This window comes from Temnothorax nylanderi, unplaced genomic scaffold, assembly GCF_030848795.1.
Source record: "Temnothorax nylanderi isolate EJ_2023f unplaced genomic scaffold, tnyl_v1.0 TNYL_tig0751_pilon, whole genome shotgun sequence".
Lineage (NCBI taxonomy): Eukaryota > Metazoa > Arthropoda > Insecta > Hymenoptera > Formicidae > Temnothorax > Temnothorax nylanderi.
The window spans coordinates 1,406-24,342 of NW_027249813.1; the positions used below are offsets into that span (position 1 = coordinate 1,406).

General features: G+C 36.4%; 2 protein-coding genes across 2 annotated transcripts; one reads left to right on the forward strand and one right to left on the reverse strand.

Annotated features, from left to right (window-relative positions):
* Positions 1-11,288: 11,288 nt before the first annotated feature.
* LOC139785180 (uncharacterized) lies at positions 11,289-17,635 on the reverse strand. Its single transcript, XM_071724333.1, has 4 exons — positions 17,268-17,635; positions 16,443-16,621; positions 15,328-15,521; positions 11,289-11,330 (listed from the first exon to the last, which is right to left on the reverse strand). Exons 1-4 carry the CDS (start codon positions 17,432-17,434, stop codon positions 11,289-11,291), a joined length of 582 nt encoding a protein of 193 aa, XP_071580434.1. The 5' UTR covers positions 17,435-17,635.
* Positions 17,636-19,545: 1,910 nt separating this feature from the next.
* LOC139785181 (uncharacterized) lies at positions 19,546-22,367 on the forward strand. Its single transcript, XM_071724334.1, has 4 exons — positions 19,546-19,590; positions 20,211-20,803; positions 20,987-21,335; positions 22,263-22,367. Exons 1-4 carry the CDS (start codon positions 19,546-19,548, stop codon positions 22,365-22,367), a joined length of 1,092 nt encoding a protein of 363 aa, XP_071580435.1.
* The last annotated feature ends 570 nt before the right edge of the window (positions 22,368-22,937 follow it).

A 22,937-nucleotide genomic window follows, 5' to 3' on the forward strand; every position in this document is an offset into this window, starting at 1 on the left:
CTAGAAAGTTTTATTCGAGCCACCTCTCGGAAGGTAGAGGCTACTGAATTTCGGCAGTTCTTATTGTATACTTCAACCACAACACTCTTAGATTTATTCGGAAATGACAACAAAATTACATTTTTTTTAATTACACTGCGCTATTCGCTATCCTCTTAACTAAGCCAAAAGTGAACGACGTTAAGATTAACAAAGCACAAAAATTGTTAGAATCATTTTTTCCTACTGCATAAATATATACAGAAGAAATTCTTTGTCATATAACATTCATTGTTTAATTCATCTCCCAGAAAATGTTTGAAAATTTGGATCTTGGATCATTTTTTTGTTTTTTCTTTTGAAAACAACATGACATTTTTCCGTAAGATAATAAAATTTAAGTCACACACGAAAGAACTGATTATCTTTTGTATGCATTTTTTAATAATATAAAATATTTATAAATCTTTCACTGTTATTGTAAAAAAGTAACGTGCAACGCAGTGAGGCACAATCTACATTAATGTATAAGTATTATGTGTGTCAAATAGAACAAAGAAATGGAAAAAAGGATACAACGTAAGGAAGTTCTTCCACCTACTTTGAGTGGAAGAGACTGGTCTATAGCGGATGAATTTAATGAAAAATGGAATCTTCCTCACTGCATAGGTGCTATTGATGGAAAACACGTAGTAATACAAGTAAAATCAGTAAAGCAATATTTTTATTTACGTTGACGGACCAAAATGACCATCAAATTGAGTGGTAACCTTCATGAAGCACCTACATTTGAACGTTACACTCAAATAATAGTATAATAGTATTTTTTCGTGAGGGTTATTCGTCTCTGAATTTTCTTGGTTATACACACTTAAAATGTAAACATAGAAAAAATTCTTTCCCAATTCCGGCCGAGCATGAAAACATGGTGTTTCGAAAAAATATACTAATAAAAATTCTATTTGGCATTATTTGCGGCCGACAAATGCCAAGTCTGGCCGGAAAAACCGAAGTTCTTCATTCAAGCGTGCCAAGGCAATGAATCCAATCCCGGTTTTAATGTCAATGAGTGTACAGAAATAGATGGATTAGACTCAATTCCGCACCTCAAAAATTCCGTATACCAATTCATGCGGATTTTCTTATTGCTTTCTCAGCAGTCCAGGGAAAGTTTAAGTTAGAATATATAGAACAAAACAAAATTCTTTTTACAGGAGCAGAACAGTTTCCAATGGACCAACACAAGCACGTACTCAGAGTTCATGTATTATAATTTAATCATCCTAAGCGTGGTATAGCATTAATTTTCAATCACGAACACTTCATTATCCCGGATGTTGGTCGTCGCCCGGTACAAAAGTGGTTGTGATAGATAACCAACACTTTAAAAAGTCTTGGCTTTCAATGGAGAAGTTCCAAGATTTGACCCACGAACAAATAAAAGAAAAAATGAAATAGGTAAGATGCACTTTATCATGGAATAACTGAAATATGTGTCACCGTCACTCGATGTATTACAAAATGAACCATCGTAAGCGAGATATGGCACTTATTTTAATCACAAAAATTTCATTTCGGGTGCTGGGCCTCCCCGGTACAGATGTTGATAGTGATAAATTGACCCGGCCGTACGCGAAGGGATTCGACAGCATATCAATACCATTCCTAAGATTGAAAGCTACTACACCCGAGGCAAATAATCACGAACATTCATAAACGGCAGTCGCTCATTGGCAGACATCCACGGAGATTATGTGGCGAACTGCAAACAGAAAAACAAACTCTATGGAAGCTACGCAATATTCTACGGCTTTCAACGAAAATTTAATATTTCTTTCTTTGTACCTATAAGAAGGATTGTGTGAAACTTGTGAGGCATATGAAAATGCCGCTATGAAGAAAAAAAAGAATTTAAAAGAGAAATACGATCAATATCTGTTTGAGAAGAATTTGTCAAAACAAGAAAAGAAACGCGATAAGGAAAATAATAACTTTAACGGCATTGTGGCAACGTACGACCTCCAAGCAGTCTGCAAATACGAAAGGATATGTTTCGGTGTTTTATTATAAATCAAAACTAAACGTATTCAATTTTACCATTTATGACTTGCAAACAAAAAACTGTGAATGCTACGTTTGAGACGAGTCCAACGGCCATCGAGGTGTAAATGAATTAGGTACTTGCGTGTTGAAATATTACAGAAGAAAGCTACCTGACTGATGCTGAAGTATTTTTATACCGATAATTGCGTAAGCCAACAAAAAAATAAGTTTATGTTTGCCCTTATTTATACGCCGTACGCCGTCTCGGTATAAATCAATCACCCATAAATACCTGATTAAGGGACACACAGAAGAGGGTGACTCGGCCATTCATCATTGAAAGACAGGTTAAACTCAATTAAGAGTGTGGGCCAATTTACACACCTGAGGTTCATTGCTGCCATTCAAACTGCAAAAAAGCAGGAAGAAACTTTTTAGTGTAAATGAGCTGTGCTACAAAGATTTTTACGACCTCAAGGAGCTCGCTTCCAACTTTGGACCCATGAAAATAAAGAATTTCAAGCTTCATGATGTAAAAGTAATTAAAATTGTGCGAGAATCTCCAACCTCGGTGTATTACAAATATTCTTACAATGACGAATTTCAGGAGGCCAAGATTACAAATAGAAAAAAAACAAGTAAATGACTCAAACATAATTTTGAAGCCTGCATTTCTATCTCAGCGAGTTAGAGGAGAGGACGAAAGTATACCCGTGTGTACCTGGGTGACGTTTCCGAACGCAGCCATTATGTGTGATATGACTCGTGTGATATGACTCACACATTACTGTTTCTCTTTTATATGTGATTTTAAGCTTAACGTTACATATGCCATATATATTTGGCTCATAATCTTAACATTAGATCTAGAATTATCTAACCTTCCGACCGCGCACGCTTTTGTACGTTTTACCCCATAAAAACGTAGTAGCCACCATGAAAAAAATTGCATAGCTATTTGGCAAATTTTTTTTTTTAATGCAAGGTACTTAAAGGTACAAAAAAAACGTAAAGAATATGTTGTTGTTCTGCACAATTGTTTTCTAGGTCAAAATAAAGAAAGGAAAACTTGCTAATTTTTACATTATTTTTATCCTTGTATCATGTCTACACATTATTTTTAAAAAAATTGGCAATTATACCATTCGATAGAGCAAAGTTTCAGCTTTAAGAATGTTTTTTGAATTGCGATGATTTTAACGGAGTTATGAGCAATCAAAGTCAAAATGCGGGATCCACTCGGAAAAAAGGAAAGCTGGACCGGTGTACGCAGAAGCTCAAACATGTCACTATAGATGTAAGTATACATTAATCTCGAGTACTCGCAACTCGTCGCGTCGCGTAAAAATATTGGAACGCATTTATTTTATAGGGAGATGGAGCACTATCTAAAAAAGATGTTGAAATGGCGAATAGAGATTTTAAAATGGCGCGACTGGAAGGCGGAAAACGCGGGATTACGACGGAAACTCGCCGTAATTCAACTACCGCCACTATCACCATCACTATCATGTCCGTGGTGTCCGCACAGCCGGCACCGGCACCACCAGCAACGCCGGCAACAACAACTCCGCAACAGATAAAGTAAGTACAATTAATCTTTAAAAATACAGTTAACTTTCGATAACATCGTATTCAATCTTTTAGCGTTTTTGACTGAGCCGGGTTTGCTCGCTCCGAGAGCGATTATTGACGTCACTTCGGCAAATCAACCAATATATGCTCGATTTCTAAACTAAATTCTGTTTGTTTTAGCAAAAAGATGGCAGAGAGCCGGGCGAAATCAGGAAGAGGTCGAGGTTTCGTGGGAGAAAAGAAGGAAACAGAAGAGGAATATTGGATAATAAAATATCCATATTATAATGGATATTATATAATATATATATATATATATATACTAGGTGCGCAACTAAGTTTCCGGGTTTCACACATAGATGGCACCAATAACACATGTACTCGACTTACATGTCTGAAGTTGTCTGAAGTTATAGCTTGGACATCTGTTACCATAACAGTCGTTATATAAACACATATCGCAACGCAAAAATATTTTTTCTAACAACGGAGATGTCGAGTTTTTGGCCAAATAAACAGCATTTGCGGGAAGCTTTGCTTTTCTGCTTTAACTTGAAAAAAAATGCAGCTGAAGCACGTCGTTTGCTTGAGGAGGCCTACGGCGAACATGCACCATCGAAAACTACCTGTGAAGATTGGTTTAAACGCTTCAGAAGTGGCGATTTCGACACTGAGGACAAGGAGCGCTCCGGAAGACCAAAAACAATTGAGGACGCCGATCTGCAAGCGTTATTGGATGAAGATGATACGCAAACACAAGATCAACTGCGGAGGCATTAAACATGACTCACCAAGGTATTCCAAACGTTTACATGCCATGGGAAAATTCAAAAGGAAGGAAAATGGGTGCCGCATGAGTTGACTGAGAGACAGATGGAAAATCGAAGAGCCACTCCGAAATTTTGCTTTTGCGGCATGAAAGAAAGAGTTTTCTTCATCGAATTGTTACTGGCAATGAGAAGTGGATATATTTAGAGAATCCCAAACGCAAAAAATCGGGCTTTCACCTGGTGAAGAATCAACATCGACGGCACGGCCAAATGCTCTGCGTTTGGTGGGACCAGAAAGGAATCGTGTACTATGAGCTGCTGAAACCGGGCGAAACTGTCAAGGGCATCGCTACCGACAACAACTGATCAATTTAAACCATACATTGCTCGAAAAACGGCCAGAATGGGACACGAGACACGAACGAGTGATATTGCAGCACGACAACGCTCCGTGCCATCGCAGTTCCATCGTCCAGGACACCATCAAAACGCTGAAATAGGATCTGCTACCGCACCCGCCGTATTCGCCAGACCTGACGCCTTCCGATTATCACTTTCCGGTCGATGGCGCATGGCTTGGCTGGGCTACACTTGACCCATTTCGAAGAAGTGCAAAATTGGTTGGATGAATGGTTTCGGTCCAAAGACGCGTCGTTTTATTGTCGCGGTATTCATGTATTGCCAGAGAGATGGCGAAAATGTATAGCTAGCGAGGGAGGGACGCTTTGAAATAAACCAATTTTGTATTTCTCTTGAAATTTTCCATTTTTTATTGATCAAAAAACCCGGAAACTTAGTTGCGCACCTAGTATATTATATATATATATAAAGAAAAAAGAAAAGGACATAGCACTCCGAGCTTTTGAAACGTTCATTACGTCGAAAACTTATCCCCCAATAGCCATGATAAAGAAGTAAGAAACGCTAATCTAGAAGTTTTGAATAGGAGAACTGAAGGAGCAATTAATGCATGGCTCTGGGCGTAAAATTCAAAAAAACGAATAGGAATAGAGAAAATATGACAAGGGCCAAATTACTGTGATTATGAACAAAGTGGGGGCCGCCGAAGATCGCCGAAAGGCATACACAGTGCATTATAGCGCTACGATCTCGTGCGGGTGACAAAATATTGGCGAAATATATTGAATTTGTGACAAAATAAAGAGACAACCTACCCACAATTCTTTCTGCGTTAATGCGATTTATATGATGTGTTATGTTATATCTCGTTTAATCACCTTCTTTCAGGCTTTGTGTAAAATTATTATTTGAGTTGCTTGTATTCGGGTGGGTTAATCGGAAAATTCGCGAAAGTATTCGGGACCGCGTAAGGCAGCGGAATTCGGTGAAAGCGCGATCGCGATAACATCGGATTCGATGTTTACCTCGCGCGGCCGATCACGTCGGAAAAAACTGTTTGCTTATTTCGAGTTGACTTCACCTTCCTTCCGCGTGTATTATTGTTCGCGTGTTATTCTCTATTTGGATCCCCGATTAAGAACGGAAAGTTTTGGTGAATAAATTTCCTGATTTAGCAAGTGATTCGGTCTAACGGTTTAGCGACATCTTCTCTTCCTTCGGAAACACGGTAGGATTTTACGCGTCTGGCGCCCAATAATCACTTTCGCGTTAACTTATCGGACCGTGTGAGAGAATCGTCAGAGAGATCTAATACCATCCCTCTCTCCCTACCCCTTTTGATCCGTCCTGCGCCTCGGGCGTAAAAGACGTGACAAAAATTGGCCTTATATTAACCAAATGATTTCTCTCGTGATGATAAATCCACATATAAAAAATTACACAAGGATCCGAACAAAAAGTTAATGTTAAACTCACCAATTAGTTAAGACTTGGCACGAAAGTGAGATCATCGATGATCCCACTTTCCACCGCTTAAGGTGCACTAATGGCATCTCCCACATTGTTATGGATTGCCAAAAGTTCCAAAAAATAGTTCCCTTTACGCATTATCGTGTCGACACTGAGCAGCCCGTTGTATAACGTACACTGAGAAAAAAAAATGGTAGAAACGGATTAAATTTGTATGGTTAGTCGATCCATGGGTAATTCAACAATTATAATGTTGCACTAAAAGAGATATAATTCATTCATGTCAACCATAATCAAGAATTAACTAAACCAATTCAATCAATTATTTTGTTCAAAATACTATTAGCATTTATTGGTTTTTGCATGACATTTAGTTACCTAGGTAATATATGTGTTTAATGCCAGTATCGAACTGACTAAACGATACCGTGAGGATTGATAAATATTGTGTATTTCAACGGAACGGTTGAGTTTGACACGACAAAATTTTTGTGTTAATTTTAATTTGTCAAAGTAACAAAAAGTTTTGTACATTTTCAATTTTTAAAATATTTTAGTCGGATGGAAAACACATTTTGCGTTTTTTTAACCATTTTTTTTTCTCAGATGTTTTCTCCTTTGTATAAAATATTTATACGTATGTCAAAAAATATGTATGAAAAAATACGTTTAAATACATAGTATGACGTATAGTGCAAGCACCACTTTCTTGTCAGATCGAGATATCAAATATATCGATAAAGTACATAAACTGATGCCGGTACGAACGTGCGTATATAAGTCTCGCGATGGTTTATAGCGACTTTAAGTTTGTGTTTTAAGTCGTAGAAAGAATCGAACCTTATTACCTTTACTATTTAATTAGAAAAATATGAATAAATACTTTTATCTTCCATTGTTGTAGTAAACGTCGCGCGAGCATTGCAGTAAAATATATTTTCGACATTATGATTCTCTCTGTGCGTATCCTCAGACAATTTGTTGAAGTGAAAAGTTGAAGATTAAAATATTTGTCAACAATAAAAAAACTTACTTATCTTAACGAAACTATCTTGCAATCAAATAAACATTTGATTCTGTCAACTAAATTTTTATTTCGTTTATTGTACCATTAAAAAAATTGTTTCATCCAACTAAATATTTAGTCCGATACGTTCAACTAAATATATTACTTATTATTTCCAAACCGCATTTGCTTACAATAATAACAAATTATGAGGTTTGGAAACAATATTATGTTTGATCGTAGTAATATGTTTAGTTGAACGTTCGGACTAAATATTTAGTTGGATGAAACAATTTTTTTTTCTCAGTGTAGTATTCTTTAAATCTTTGAGGCGATGGAATTACATACGTTTCAAATTTTTAGAAAATGCAATTACTGACGCTTTACCTGAACTTACCCCAGAACTTATCAAAGAAATGATACCTCAAATTGGATTAAGAATGGAATTCTTGAAGAAATGGACGACGGAATTTAAGACAGAGAAAATGCCTCATGTTAATGCGCATATTATACATATACATTGTGTGCCAAAAAGAAAAACAATTTTTATCTTGGTATTCTTGGAAAAGACAAATAATTTTTTTTGCTTTTACCACATATGGAAAGTCTTTTAAAAATTTCATCTCTCTATCTCAATTTCTTAAGTATTACATTAGCGGGATGGGAGTGGGTCCTGTTCTCTACTTTAATTTCATCAAATTTAACTATGACAGGCGTTCTTTAAGGTGTTTTTCTTAAAAAAAAAGAACTTTGATTTTTGCTTGTGCAAATTTTGCAATTGTTAAATTTATTGATATGACTTGTAGAAATACCAGGATCGCCCTATGTACCGGCGATCCTGGCAGAAGTGAGCGGCCTGTGGGCCGTAACGGTTGCTGTTCGTTTCCGGAGTCGATATTGGGCAGACGTTCTTAGTTTGTGTGCGTGGAATCTCCACCAAAGTGCGCGGTGTCATACATGAAAATTGTTTTTCTCGTGTTAATTAAATAAAAGATGGGACTCCTAAATGTGCTATTTGAAAAATCGAGATAGAAGGATACAATTTTAGGAGGATTTTTTGATGCCTAAAACTAACTTCTTCCATGATAAGAATAAGAAAAAATAACTTTTTTTTGACACATCCTAATATACATAGGTATCGAGAATCAAATCCTTCCGATTTTGAGGAATTACTTTTATTCTTGAGCAATATTTATCTTGTACTATATTGACCAGGTTTCGGATTCGAGTGCAGAAGTATCTGAAGCAAGATCTGAAATGTCAGAAAATCTATCACAAAGTTCATCTGAGGATGCTTATAACTTTAAAGAGACAGAACACTTTTGCGGGAAGTTTGGCATATGCCTTAAGAACAAAAACTATCGATGTCAAAGAAATTCTATGTACGAACATCCAAGAAAAGGCGATTGTAAAATCTTATCAAAAACACAAGTCTTTGTCGCGACAATCTAGAATGCTAATTGTCGACATCATTCTGACAGAATTACTAAATGAAACCATTCAGTAATTTTATTTTACATTTTTTTATAACATGTATTTCCGTAATATATCAACATATGTTCATATATAATGTATGCACGGAGAAAATTGCTACGGTTGTTACAACAACATTCTCTATGATTGAAAAAGAAATGTATGTGAATTCAAGTTAATTGATATTACATTGAATGTAGCTGTTAAGATATGCTCATTTATACAGTTTTCATAACCGTAGTTCTTACGATACGTGACTTCGGTTACAATATCCTCGTATATGGTTGCCTCAACCAAAGAATTATTGCTATCTCTCTTATGTGGTCTGCAGCACAAATATTAGGGTTGAGAGATCCATAAGATATAGCTGCACGATACAGCACTGAATCACTGCATGATTGAGAGGTTAGTTCCATTGCGCGCGCAAAAGAATTTTTGCATAGAATAAAGTGGATTTGATAAGGATGTTTTAACTTTATAAATATACTTTTTTTCATAAATTATTTACGAAAACAAAATTTCGTAATGAGCCGACACTGGTTTCTGACATTTCACCCGACATTAAGAAATATTATATTATATATCCAATTCAAAATTTTATTACTCTTTTTAACTGAATTTGTTTCTTAAGATGATTTTTGAAAATTATATATTTGCGCTGGTTATGCCATATGTAGACTATATATAACACTTACATTAAATTAAGAAATAGTCTACCACGTAAGGCAGTTGGCTCACGATCCAGAGGTCCCGAGTTCGAATCCCACCAAGGTAAGTGTTTTTTTCAAATACGAGAAAATATTTATAATCATAGACTGCATCTTAAGAAACAAATTTAGTTAAAAAATAGTAATAAAATTTCGAAATAAATAATTTTTTTGTCGGGTGAATATTTGTTCATTATGGTTGTAACATCCATATATTATGGTTGCAACATCCATATAGTAGCTACCCTCACTAAGGTTAGGGCAACCATATAGGTCACTTCCAGAGTACTATGGTTTCCATAACCTTTGTATGGATGGGCGAAATTAACATTCCCATGTGCGAATTTCATAAAGGCTCAGTGCTGGCTTGGTACTGGTGCCAGAGTTACCAGTACTGGCTGACGATTCTGGGCCAGTACAAGCTAAGATCGGGGTCATTACCCGGGGCAATGTCGGAATGATAACACGGGTCCCAGTCTTGGCGCCAACTTTGGCCCGACACAGAGTACTAATACGGGGACAACACTGATTGCCAGTATGGGCCAACTCTTGGCGCCAACTTTGGCCCGACACAGAGTACTAGTACGGGGATAACACTGATTGCCATATCATACTCGCGGCGTGTTGCTTTCGTGCCGCGGTCGTTACTTCCGGCGCCGCTCGAGCAAAAAGCTTTCTAAATCCCCTCGCGGCGTGTTGCTTTCGTGCGGTTGTTATCTCCGGGCGCCGCTCGAGCGAGAATTTCTCCAAGTCCAATTCGGTCTTTCGATACTCGTGGCAATGCTGTGTTCGTATAAGTTACACGACGGTGCGATTGACTACGAGCGCGAGCGAACGGGAAACGATGCTCCCCGCATCGACTTCGTCGTATGTGCCCCTTTCGTGTACGTATTCCATAGAATGCGTTGTGCACAAACGTTTTTACACATTTGTACGGACCAAGCGAAACGCGTTTGCACGTCCGTACGTATCGCTCGTGTCGCTCGGCTCGCCGAGCGCACCGCACCTCTTATAGTACCCAACCGGCCGGCCGAGCGATCGGCGACGCACGGTCTTACGCACGGTCGCTTACGGGCGCTGGAGGCGAAATATCGAGACCATCGGGACTTGACCGCTGAGAGCGACGACGACGGCATGAACGCGGTCGTTACCCTCCGGCGTGGGCTCTAGCGAAAACTCCCATCGCGGCGTGTTGCTTTCGCGCGGTTGTTACCTCCGGCGCCACCCGAGCGAAAATTTTCTAAGTCGACCCAATACATGCCCAGTACTGAGCCGACTCTCGGCCGTAGATCAATATTATTTCTGGCCTTATACACGGTCAGTACTGAGACGAGACTCGGCTCAGAACAGAATATGGTTGCATGGGGGTACTGGCACAATACTGATCTAGCGGTTTATCCGTACTGGGGACAGCACCACCCATCAAGTCTTGGCAGCCAATATTGTGCCACTTCTGGGCCATGCGGACAACTCTGGCAGAAGTCCGACATTCGCACATGGGTTATTATTCTGTTGTAGCAACCGTAACTTTTCTCCGTGTGCATAATATATAGGTATTTTCATTTTGTTATTTTATATTTTTAGTTTGAAAATGATGATTTCCTATACAATAGCAGAGGAAATAGTAAAACTTTTTCCTACCGAAGATACAAGCACATACTACATTCCACCAGTTTCGAAAAAATTATCGCGAATTGGAAAATCTCTAATTTCACGATGTCTGTTAAGTTGGCCCCCCTTTTTCAAAATTCCGAAATTTTTATTAGAGTTCTGGATTCCCCAGCAAGAGTTCTAGAGTTCTCTATAGTTTTTTAAAAGAGTTCCGTCATTTAAAGTGATGAAAACACCATTTTAAAAATGGGGGGGCTACTTCACGGCGCCCCCCATTTTAAAAAAATGAATGTTTTATGGTAGTTCCGGATAGATTTCGATGAGTTCTAGAGTTCCCTATAGGTTTTAGAAAGAGTTCCGTTTAAATAAGCCTAAAAATCGATGTCAAAGTTGAACAAAAAATTTCCACATTTTTTTAAAAAATCAATTTTTTATGGTAGATCAGAAAGATTTCGATGAGTTCTAGAGTTCCCTATAGGTTTTATAGCGATCCGACCAATATTTCAAAAGTTACAGCCCTTCGAAGTGCCACACCTCGAAAATTTTTTCAGTCCCGACGGTAATTTTTTTCCGGAAAACGGCAGTTCTCGCGGGAGTTCTGGTCGCCCCCCCGAACAGTTCTATCGAAAACTATTAAGGTCCGAAGCGATCAGACCAATATTTCAAAAGTTACAGCCCTTCAAAGTGCCACCCCCTAAAATTAAAAAATGATTTTACCGGAGTTCTGACAGGAGTTCTGGTCGCCCCCCGAAGAGTTCTATCGAAAACTATCAAGGTCCGAAACGATCCGACCAATATTTCAAAATAATTCTTATGATGAAAAGCGCTACGATCAATATTTAAAGAGATACATCTACTCTAAGTACGCACTTTAAAAAATTTCTGCTTATCTTTATATAGAGGAGCAAAAACGGTAATTAAATCGAGCTTGATATTGCTCCGCTAGTGAAGATACAAGCACATGTATGATAAATCCAATCTAAGTAGTAGCTTTATTTCTTCTTCACAAAATTATATTACCTAACTTAACTCAAGTGACATGTATTTCAAAAAAAGATGTGAAATTATTAATTTCTTCTTCACAAAATTATATTACCTAACATAACTCAAGTGACATGTATTTCAAAAAAATATATAAAATCTTTAAATTGAATTGCGCGAATTGCAAAGAGAATATGTATATTGCTTTGAAAGGTAATTGTTGTGCAACTATTTAAAAAAAGTAAAACCCAAGTGGTACTTTTGTGTTCCTATTCAAGGGTCTTTTTATTCCAACCTAAGTGGTAATAGCTTCTTATTTCTCTTTAACAAATTTTTAATATTACAAAGAATCATTTTAATTATAAAGAATTAAGAAAGTAACAGTACAAAATAATAATATTTAATTAAAACAAAATAAATAAATTTTTCTTGTAAAACTTGGCGCTGCTACACTTTGAAATTTAAACATTAAAATTTAAACATTAGTACTAAGATTTTTGATTGAATAAAGAAACAATGAACATAATTTAGGGAAGAATGGGAGTAAAAAGCAGCGCCATGTATTTTTACAAGAAAAATTTATTTATTTGTTTTAATTAAATATTTTTATTTGGTATTGTTACTTTTTTAATTCTTTATAATTAAACTGATTCTTGTAATATTAAAAATTTGTTAAAGAGAATTAAGAAGCTATTACCACTTGGGTTGGAATAGGAAGACCCTTGAATAGGAACACAAAGCTACCACTTGAGTTTTATTTTTTAAAAGTATTTGCACAACAATTGTCTTTTAAAGCAATATACATATTCTCTTTGCAATTGGCGCAATTTATGTAATTTAAAGATTTCATCTTTTTTTAAAATACATGTTACTTGAGTTAAGGACGTTCTCCGGCAAAATCGTTTTCTTAGAAATTTTCTTAAACTTTCAGTATATGTTTAATTAAACGCGTTTTATACGTAGGCGTTTTATTCAATGCCCCTTGCGGTACTAAAATTTGAGATATTCAGCTTCAAAGTTCCGATTTTTAACACGGGATCCCTATGTCGAGCTCTCTCGACACGGACATTTTAATGTATAATAAGTACAGTTTTCTTAGAATTTTTTTGAAAAAATAGTATAAGATGCCTCATATTATTAGTAACGTGTGACATTAAAGTTCGATATAGCAAGCGGTATTTATTTTTGAGAAATAGTCGTCTAAAGAACACTATCGGACATAATTTTCGTCTGCTCGGAGGCAGGGAGAGGGAGAGATCACTGCGAGACTTGGCAACGTTGCTACCGCTGCGACATATAGGTTAAGTAGAGAACGTCAAGATCTTATGGGCAACGTTATTTAAATCAAGCGTAATCTTTTTTCTTTATGATTCATTATTATTTACTTTTAGAATGCTCAATAAACAAGTAGGACGTACTCATTTATGATTGGTATTGGAGAAAGAAGTAGTTGTAAAAGTAGTTGTAACCATATCATTTCTCCGTGCGTATGCGAACACACTTGGGGGGAGTAACTCTGAGTTGAGCACAACTGCCACCGGAGAACGTCCTTAAGTTAGGTAATATAATTTTGTGAAGAAGAAATATAGCTACCACTTAGGTTGGATTTTTGAATTTACAAAATACATTGCGTGTACTTGGCGCCTTTTTTTTACCTTTTTTGAAAAAGGTAATTTTATACTGATATCACCCATTTTGTAGTGTTAAGCAAGGATCTGTAAAAAATTATTTTTTATTTTTTAATTATTCACGAAATTAGCAATAACAACAAATTGAATTTTTATTGAATTAGCAAATTAGTAATTAGTTACAAAAAATTACTATTTACATAAAAATTAATAATATTTAAGTAAAAGTATTATACACTTCTTACAAAAATTAAAGGAACACTAAATTTATCTTTAAAAATAGGCTAAATTCAAGCAGCTGTAACTTTGTTAACCCTTAAATGCCACCCGGGGTCCAGCGGACCCCAGACCCTTTAGAATGATATATTTTCAAATGTTCCCGCCAAATATGGAGCTCATATTTATTTATTTATTTTTTTTTTATTTTTTTGATTTTGGAGCCAACATTTTAACTGTTGGCGATCTTAATTTTTTATACTATGTTGAAATTGAAATTTTAACAATATAAGCATTTTATTCTCTTTTCTAAGCCTTGAACAACATTGAAAATAATTTTCATAACTAAATATCAAAAAATCAATAAGTAAGGAGACATTTTCATGCTGGGGTCTTTTAGACCCCATGTGTCATTTACGAGATTCTTGAGGTGTGGCATTTAAGGGTAAAAATGAACAAAATTTAAATTTAAAACTTAAAACCTCTACTTTCGAAAGGTTACTATTATTTTTTAGTTTCTGTAAGTTTGGTAACTTTTGCATATAGAAAACTGCAAGCTGTACACAAAATAGAAAATTTTTCTTTTACTTTGTGGGCCTGTCATGTGCACAAAAAGAAATCTGCGAAAATTTTTAACTTCCTAATGTAAAAGCTTGAAGTTTTCCTTGCAAAATCTTCTTTAAAAAATGTTTCTACGTTTCTGCGTTGTTCTGTACAACTGTTTTCTGGGTCAAAATGAAAATTAGAAAAATCGCTAATGTTTACATTATATTCATCAATTTGTATCATATCTACATGTCATCATATCTTATTTAAAAAATTTGGCAATTATACCGTTTAATAGAGCAAAGTTTCAGCTTTAAGAATCTGTTTTTTCAATTGCGATACGATGATTTCTAAGGGAGTTATGAGCAATCAAAGTCAAAATGCTCATTTCTTATTCAATCCGCAATAAATTAGTATCAATAAATCGTAGAAACATTGTTAAAAAAGATTTTGCAAGGAAAACTTCAAGCTTTTACGTTAAAAAGTTGAAAATTTTTACAGATTTTTTTTGTGAACGTGACAGGCTCACAAAGTGAGAGGAAAATTTTCTATTTTGTCCAGTTTGTAGTTTTCTATATGTAAAATTTACCAAACTCACAGAAACTAAAAAATAATAGTAACCTTTTGAAAGTAGAAATTTCAAGCTTTAAAATCCTTTTTTAAAATTTAAATTTCGTTCATTTTTAACAAAGTTACAGCTGCTTGAATTTTGCCTATTTTTAAAGATAAATTTAGTGTTCCTTTATATGATAAATGTATAGAAGTAAAATATTGAAAATAAAATGCAATTATTATATAATTGTATGCGATAAGTATATAAAGAAATAAAAAAGTTAAAAAGAAACTATTCTTTATATAATTTTAAAGAGGAAAAGGAGTTTGAGGAAATATATTGCACTGATTATTTTTTAATTCTATTTTTATTAGTATGAATTATTAGTTAAAAAATTGATATATGGGACCTCCGTAGCCACCCCCGTAGCCACCCCCGTAGCCACCCCCGTAGCCACCCCCGTAGCCACCCCTGTGACCACCCCTGTGGCCACCCCTGTAGCCACGTCCTCGACGTCCTCGCCATGCTCCTCCTCTTCTCCCTCTCCAGCCTCCTCTCTGCCCTCCTCTGCCCCTCGCCCGAGACGCTCTTGAAAGATGATAACTATACGAAAATGTAACAATCAAAGCAATAGATTAATTAACTAAATAGCAATGACTTTAAAAGAAAAGGGTGTAAAAATCGCCATTTTGTGCCCTTAACGGGAACCTGTAAAACACGCTTTGCTACAGGTGAAGTTGAAAAAGTAGGAAATAATAATCTTTTCACCAGGAAACTGCGGGAATTATTTTAGAAGCGATAATGAGAGAGAGAGAGAGAGAGAGAGAGAGAGAGAGAGAGAGAGAGAGAGAGAATGTCTTTAAAATATATGGTCAAACCATAGCTGTGTTTGAGCGGTTTAACAAGCATTACATTTCCATTTAATGAATTCTACACCATTCAAAAAGTACTAGGCAAATAAAAAAATATAGACAAAAGTTGTTCAAATTATTTAGTAGAGAAAGATGATACACTACAAAATAGGAATTTCCATTTAAAAAATTTACTTGAGCTCTACTGGGCCCAACATGGTCCCCGAATCTATAATTTAATAAGATCCTTTAAATCCTCCAAGTTTTTCTTATTTTTCCCAAACATTTTTCCCATAAAAGAAATACTTTCTGAGATAATTGGCCGTTTCCGAATTTTTATACACACGGTATGACAAGTGTATATGAGCAATGGGGTGCATGCGCTCGTGTTTTATGTACAGACATTTCTATACAATTTCGTGGTGTAGAATTCATTAAATGGAAATGTAGTTAAACCGCTCAAACACAGCTATTTTGACACACATTTTAAAGACATTTATTGTCGCTTCTAAAATATTTCCTTAAATTTCCTGGTGAAAAATTATTATTTCCTTCTTCTTTCAACCTCAAAAAAGATAGTAAAGCGTGTTGTACAGGTTCCTATTAAAGGTACAAAATGGTGACTTTTACATCCCTTTCTTTAAGTAATTGTAATGTGACAAATGTAATTTACATCTCGTTTCTTTCCTGCAGTCTCTGTCCTCCTCTTTCTCCTCTTTTTTTTCTTTCTTTCCTTTATTCTCTTTATTTTCCTCTCCTTCTGTCTCATCCTCATCCTCATCCTCATCCTCTTCAACCTCGCCTACATTCATTTCTTCGTGTCTCTTTCTTTCTCGTTCCTCTCTCCGTTTCCTAAATCATTTATATTTATTACTAAAGTAAACCAATAATAAACAAAATACATAAATTGTGTTGCCACAACTATACAGATTGATTCAGGACCTGTGCAACAAACTCTGAGAAACAATAGATCTCGCAGAAAGGATCATTTTTTGTCAAACAACCCCTATACGCGTCGTTTAGGAGTTACAACTGCGCAGACAAGACTTAGGTGACATTTATTACAATTGTGAGATGTATTATTTATTTATTGTTTCAAGTACATTTGAGACAGTTTACAAGTTTTCAAAGTGTCCACCCTAAACCTGATTGTATACTGCGCTACAGTTGGTCGCAACATGATCTCAAATGTTCGATAGAGTCCGACAATCAATGTTACGATGGTGTCATGAATGCAATCAGGATAGATACTTTAAACGTAAACTTCTGTAAATTGTCTGCAAGTGTACTTGAAACAATAAATAAATAATTACTCATAATTTAATAAATGTTACTTAAGACCTGTCTGCGCGGAGTTCCTAAACGACGCGTCAGAGAACATGGGTTTCTTGACAAAAAAAATTATCCTTTCTGCGCGACTTATCGTTCCTCAGAGTTGGTTGCAGAGGTCACCCTGCATATGTAATTTAATAATCTAAAAATAAAGCAATATACTAACTTTTCTTTTTCTTTCGCTTCCTTTTCTTCCTGCTTCTTTCTCTCTCTTTTCCTATCTAATTGTTTCCTCATGTCGTCTCCGTCTCGCGAGAGACTCAGCTGACTTAGCTTGTCTCTCGACCTTGATAGGGATCGAGCCCTTCTATCATCCATTTCTATCTCATTCATTTCTCTTCTCTATCTTCGTTTTCTTCTTCGCTCTGTTTAATACACAATATATACATTAATAAAGAAACGGTGAAAGATTTTATAAATGTTTTATAGTATTAAAAAAAATACAAAGGATAGTAAAGGCTTAAAGTCGATTCAGACATAACTGTGTCGTGCCCGTACCGTGACTGTACCGTGCACGGACAGAAAGATTAGTTAATAAAGACGATAAGATTTACATAGAAATGTTTATATGTAACCGTGACCGTACCAATGCCGGCTCGTCCGTATTCATGGCTCACGGTCACCATAATCAGCGACGTTATTTTTACAAATACGGCTCGCACGGTACGACGGTGTTTGAACACGTTTCTGATGAAAACACTGAACGATTGGTAAAATAGTATTGATATTATCAATAGTATTTTACCAATCGTTCAGTGTTTTCATCGGAAACGTGTTCAAACGTCGTACTGTGCGAGCCGTATTTGTAAAAATAACGTCGCTGATCATGGTGACCGTGAGCCATGAATACGGACGAGCCGGCATTGGTACGGTCACGGTTACATATAAACATTTCTATGTAAATCTTATCGTCTTTATTAACTAATCTTTCTGTCCGTGCACGGTACCCGTACGGGCACGACACAGGTTATGTCTGAATCGACCATTATACTCACATGTCTCACGCAGCGCAACAATGGATCATCTCGATTGTGACATATAGTGTATCGCGCTCTGGCGGCGTTTTCTAGACACACATGACGGACACACATGTCGGACACACAGGTGGCGCGCCTCAACCAATCACGTTCTTTTGTCTCTGCGCGACGGCCATTTTCTTCGTCTGTGCGATACGGCCATTTTCTTCGTCTCTGCGGTACGGCCATTTTCTCTAGGACTGTCATTGGCGGTTATCACCGACCAATCAGAAAGGTCGCGAGTGCGAGGAATCTATTATGCGTTTATGGATTGATTGATCGCCATCTTCGAGTGAAGCGAAAGTGTTTCAGTGAATATTCTTAGATTGTGATTAATTTCAAGGATAGGCGAGAAGAGGAAAAGTTCAGAGAAAGTATTCAAGGAGTAAGTTGTATTATTTTTTACTTAAAATACTGAAATAAATATTATTTTATTGTACATTTATAATGAATGTGGCATACATTTTTAGGTTAACTTTCTTTGTCTGTTATACGAGTACCCAAAATTACCGATTGTCCTTTCAGATTGTGTAGAATGGATAAAAACGTTTGTACGAAAACGTCGAGTAATGCTTATTAAAGGAAAAGCATTCAAAGTCGACCAAACAATTTCAGATTCGCACGCTCAGGCATGGTATATCGCACAGCAGTGAACGTATCATTACGTACTACACACATTTTTAAGTGGTCAGATTAGTTGCACATTCGAGACGATTTTGGAGAGATACGCCTACTTCTCTCCCCTCTGCTCGGCCGGCCGGCCCCTACAAGTGGCCGAGCGGAGAGGCAAGGGGAGAGAAGTAGGCGTAGCTCTCGAAAATCGCCTTGAATGTGCAACTAATTGCGACCACTTTAAAGTTTCAAGGTTTTTATCCGTTATTTATCTGTAATGTACTATACATACAGATTAATGTCAGCATAATTACGGATTATTACTTGCATATTGACGAACTTCTTAGATATTTCTGCATACAAGATGATAAGAAAATTACTTTGAAGCTTTATCTTATTTATCTGAGATTGTTTGCTATACATAAAGATTAATGTCAGTATAGTTATGATATATACGTATTGATTGATATTCCATAAATATGCTGACATTAACCTTTATGTATAGCAAACAATTACAGATAAATAAGATACAGCTTCAAATTAATTTTTTCATTATTGTATGAGAAATTATGTGAATGTCCAAAAACTGTGTCAATATACAAGTATTGATTAATATTACGTCATTGTGCTGATATTAATCCTTATGTATAGTAAATTATGGATAAATAACACAAAACTTCAAAATATTTTTCTTATTATTGTATGCAGAATTATGTAAATATCTAAAAAGTGTCAATATACACCTCCACTACTGTGCGATGTACCATGCCTGAGCGTGTCGCTGATTAATCAACTTTAAGGGTTCATTCTACCTTGATGGGTCAAAAGGAGGCACTTTTCTGCGAATTTTTCTTAGGCAAGGTAAAACAGATATCAAAATCATCTTGTTTGCATAATATTTATCTATCTTTTGTCAACATTTTTCAAAGATTTTCATAAAAAATTGGTTAGTTGAAATAAAATATTAACGCCGTAGAAATGAAACGTGTAGTGATTGATTGATACGGCCTAGCTGCGGAAGTTCTCCCGGGCCTTACAATAGTCTGAAACAGATAAAATTAGTGTTTTTACGTTTAAAATTGTTGTCCGCGGGAAGTAAACTACAATCAAGTCGACATCAACAATATTTTTTTTTAATTGCCAAAAGAATTTGAAAATTTTAGGTCAAAAATAGATCTTGTTTAGAAGGCTGCCATTTCGTCAATTTTTTTACAATTTTTTTCATTGTAGTCTATTTCCTGCGAACAACAATTTTCGAATGTAAAAACACTACTTTTATCTGTTTCCGACTATCGTAAGGCACGGGGAGCACTTTTGCAGCTAGGCCATATTAATCGCTGCATGCTTCACTTCTATGGCGTGAATATTTTACAAGTAACCAATTTTAATAGAAAAAACCTTTATCCGCCAGCGATTAAAAAAACGAATAGGATCATTTATTGCTCGACTACCTGGCTACAGGAATCTATTCCTATTTGCAGGAATCTATTCCTAAACCTCGATCTCACATTAAGGATAGTTGGTCCTTCGTGAGGAGAATCGCGAATTCGAATATTGATACCGACGAAATCCTTATATCTCTTGATGTCACGGCTTTATTCACGAACATACCGAAAGATCTAGTATGCGAAGGCGTGAGAAAGCGGTGGCACCACATCTCTCAATATACTAAACTTAATTTGGCACAGTTTCTCCACGCTATCGAGTTAATTTTGCAATCCACCAGTTTCGGTTTTGATGGTGAATTTTATGAACAAATATTTGGTAGCCCCATGGGATCTCCTCTCTCGCCGATTTTGGCGGACATAGTTATGGATGATTTGGAGACGCATTGCATCAGCCGTCTGAATTTTGAAATCCGGGTTTTCCTTCGTTATGTTGATGACATTTTTGCCATAGTGCCGAGGAATGCAGTCAAGACATTGCTTGACGTCTTTAATAATTACCACCCCCGTTTACGGTTCACCTTCGAAGCTGAAGTTGATGGCTCGATACCGTTTCTAGATACATTAGTCATAAGAGATGGCGATAGATTAATTACTAACTGGTACAGAAAACCGACCTTTTCGGGAAGGTACATCAACTACTTCTCCAACCATCCACATAAATACAAAATTAACACCATAACTAGCTTGGTTGATCGTGCAGTTTTATTATCGGACGATCGGTTCCATCATGCAAATATCAAAATTGTCAAAGATATTCTTACAAATAATTGCTTCCCGACTAAGTTAATGAACAAATTTATATACAATAGATTATTGCAACTGAAAAATAGAAAAGACAGTGGAGATGGTAGTCTGGATGTTTCCTTTGACACGCGTAAGCATATAGTTATTCCGTATATCAAGGACTTAAGCGAGGGTTTATGTCGTGCCTTAAAAAATGTCGGATTGAAAGCATTATATACGATACCGAAGAAGCTTAACTCGGTTATCAAAAGAGGCAAGGATAGATTGACAACGAGCAAAGAAACTAACATTGTTTATCAAATTGACTGTGGAAATTGTGAGGCTTCGTATATAGGGCAAACCAAGAGGCATCTTGAGACTCGAATCAAGGAGCATTTTAATGATATTAAGAGGCATTGCAGCAATCACTCTGTTGTAAGCAAACATAGGTTACAAAACAACCATGACTTTAAGTGGTCAGAGCCTAAAATTTTACACAAGGAGTGTATCACGAGAAAAAGAGAGATTGCTGAAATGTTTTTTATAAAGAGGCATAATAACGTTATTAATCTTCAGAGAGACACAGAGAATTTAAACTCTGTATACGATGGCATCATTTCGTCGGTTTAATGTTTATATTATTGGTTCTTGTGTCAACCTTTGACTCCTTGATTCTTTTTCTTTGTTAACGTTCAGTCTCCTGAGTGCTTCCACTCATGTAACATCACGCACTGGGGAGTTTAACCGGAGATGCTTAATTGTGGAATCTCAATGTTCAAGACATGTAAGAATCTTTTGTTCGCATTTCTCTCTCAGTGGTATTGGTTTTATATGAGTGTTCTCTCACAGTTGTGTTTCGTGATAATGCGGGGACATTCCCATGAATGCAAGGAGGTCTTATATTGATTATGACGAGTCATCTTGACGATTAGGTAATGCTCTTTATTTAATGACTAATTTTTAATTTATTAAGTTGATACATCGTGACGTTTCATGCATTTCAGACGGCACTTGATAAGGGCTCTAACCGTGAGCCGAAACGTTGTGCACCGAATTATATTTGTAGCCAGGTAGTCGAGCAATAAATGATCCTATTCGTAACCAATTTTATCTAAAAATATTTGAAAAATGTTGACAAAAGCTAGATAAATATGCAAAAAGAATGGTTTTGACCACTGTTTAACTTTGCCTAACAAAAATTCGCAAAAAAGTGCCTCTTTTTTTGAGTCAACAAGATAGAATGGACCCTTAAGAAGGAAAAGCAAGCTGGAAGGTTAAAACAGTATTTTTCGGGGAATAATCACAAAGGAATTAATAAAGATACTAAAACAAGTTTTTAATCTTATTCTATGTATTTTCTAGTATTTAAAAATAAATGTTAACGCAGATGTGATTATAAGTTTAAGTGCAGCAGCTGCCAACACGGTCTTTGCTTTTTTTAGCGGTGGTCAACAGAACGTCTCATAGGCCGGTATTCATAATCGGACCTTATATTTAAGACCGCTTAAGTACAATCTTAAGATGGGGGGACTGCGAAGCCGGTCGCACTCCCGTAACAATTGGAGAAGTTATGTATGCTATTAAGGCTAAGAAAAACACAAGCACGGCGCCTGGTCCGGATGGATTCAAGTCGATGACCATTAAACGGTTTCCTCCCTCGATGCAGTACAGACTAGTGCGGGTTTTTGATCTTCTTTTAAAAAATGGTATCTTCCCGACCGCGTGGAAGACTGCCGATCTTGTTTTAATCCCCAAGGGGAATACCGTTCCTGGGGAACCTCCTAAGGCACGTCCCATCTGCCTTCTAAATGAGATCGGCAAGACTTTCGAGCGGGTTATTGCCGAGCGTCTCTTGCGATACATGGAGGAGAACCCGGCTTCGGATCTGTCGCCTAATCAATTTGGTTTTAGGAAGAGGAGGTCAACAATCGACGCCCTTTCGTTATTTAAAAGGACTGTACTGGGGGCTCGCGCCGATGGTAGGGTGGTCCTTGCCATTTCTCTGGACATCAAGAACGCATTTAATTCCATTAAGCT

Excerpts from the sequence above, each read along its gene's own strand:
- LOC139785180 (XM_071724333.1), bottom strand. The coding sequence starts at position 17,434 with ATGAATGAGATAGAAATGGATGATAGAAGGGCTCGATCCCTATCAAGG. Across the intron at positions 16,622-17,267 it reads GAAGCGAAAGAAAAAGAAAA|GAAACGGAGAGAGGAACGAG; the intron begins GTTAGTATATTG and ends TAAATGATTTAG. Across the intron at positions 11,331-15,327 it reads CTACGGGGGTGGCTACGGAG|GGAACTCTAGAACTCATCGA; the intron begins GTCCCATATATC and ends TAAAACCTATAG.
- LOC139785181 (XM_071724334.1), top strand. The coding sequence starts at position 19,546 with ATGGGTCAAAAGGAGGCACTTTTCTGCGAATTTTTCTTAGGCAAG. Across the intron at positions 19,591-20,210 it reads GCGAATTTTTCTTAGGCAAG|GAATCTATTCCTAAACCTCG; the intron begins GTAAAACAGATA and ends TCCTATTTGCAG. Across the intron at positions 21,336-22,262 it reads ATTGCAGCAATCACTCTGTT|TATTTAAAAATAAATGTTAA; the intron begins GTAAGCAAACAT and ends TGTATTTTCTAG.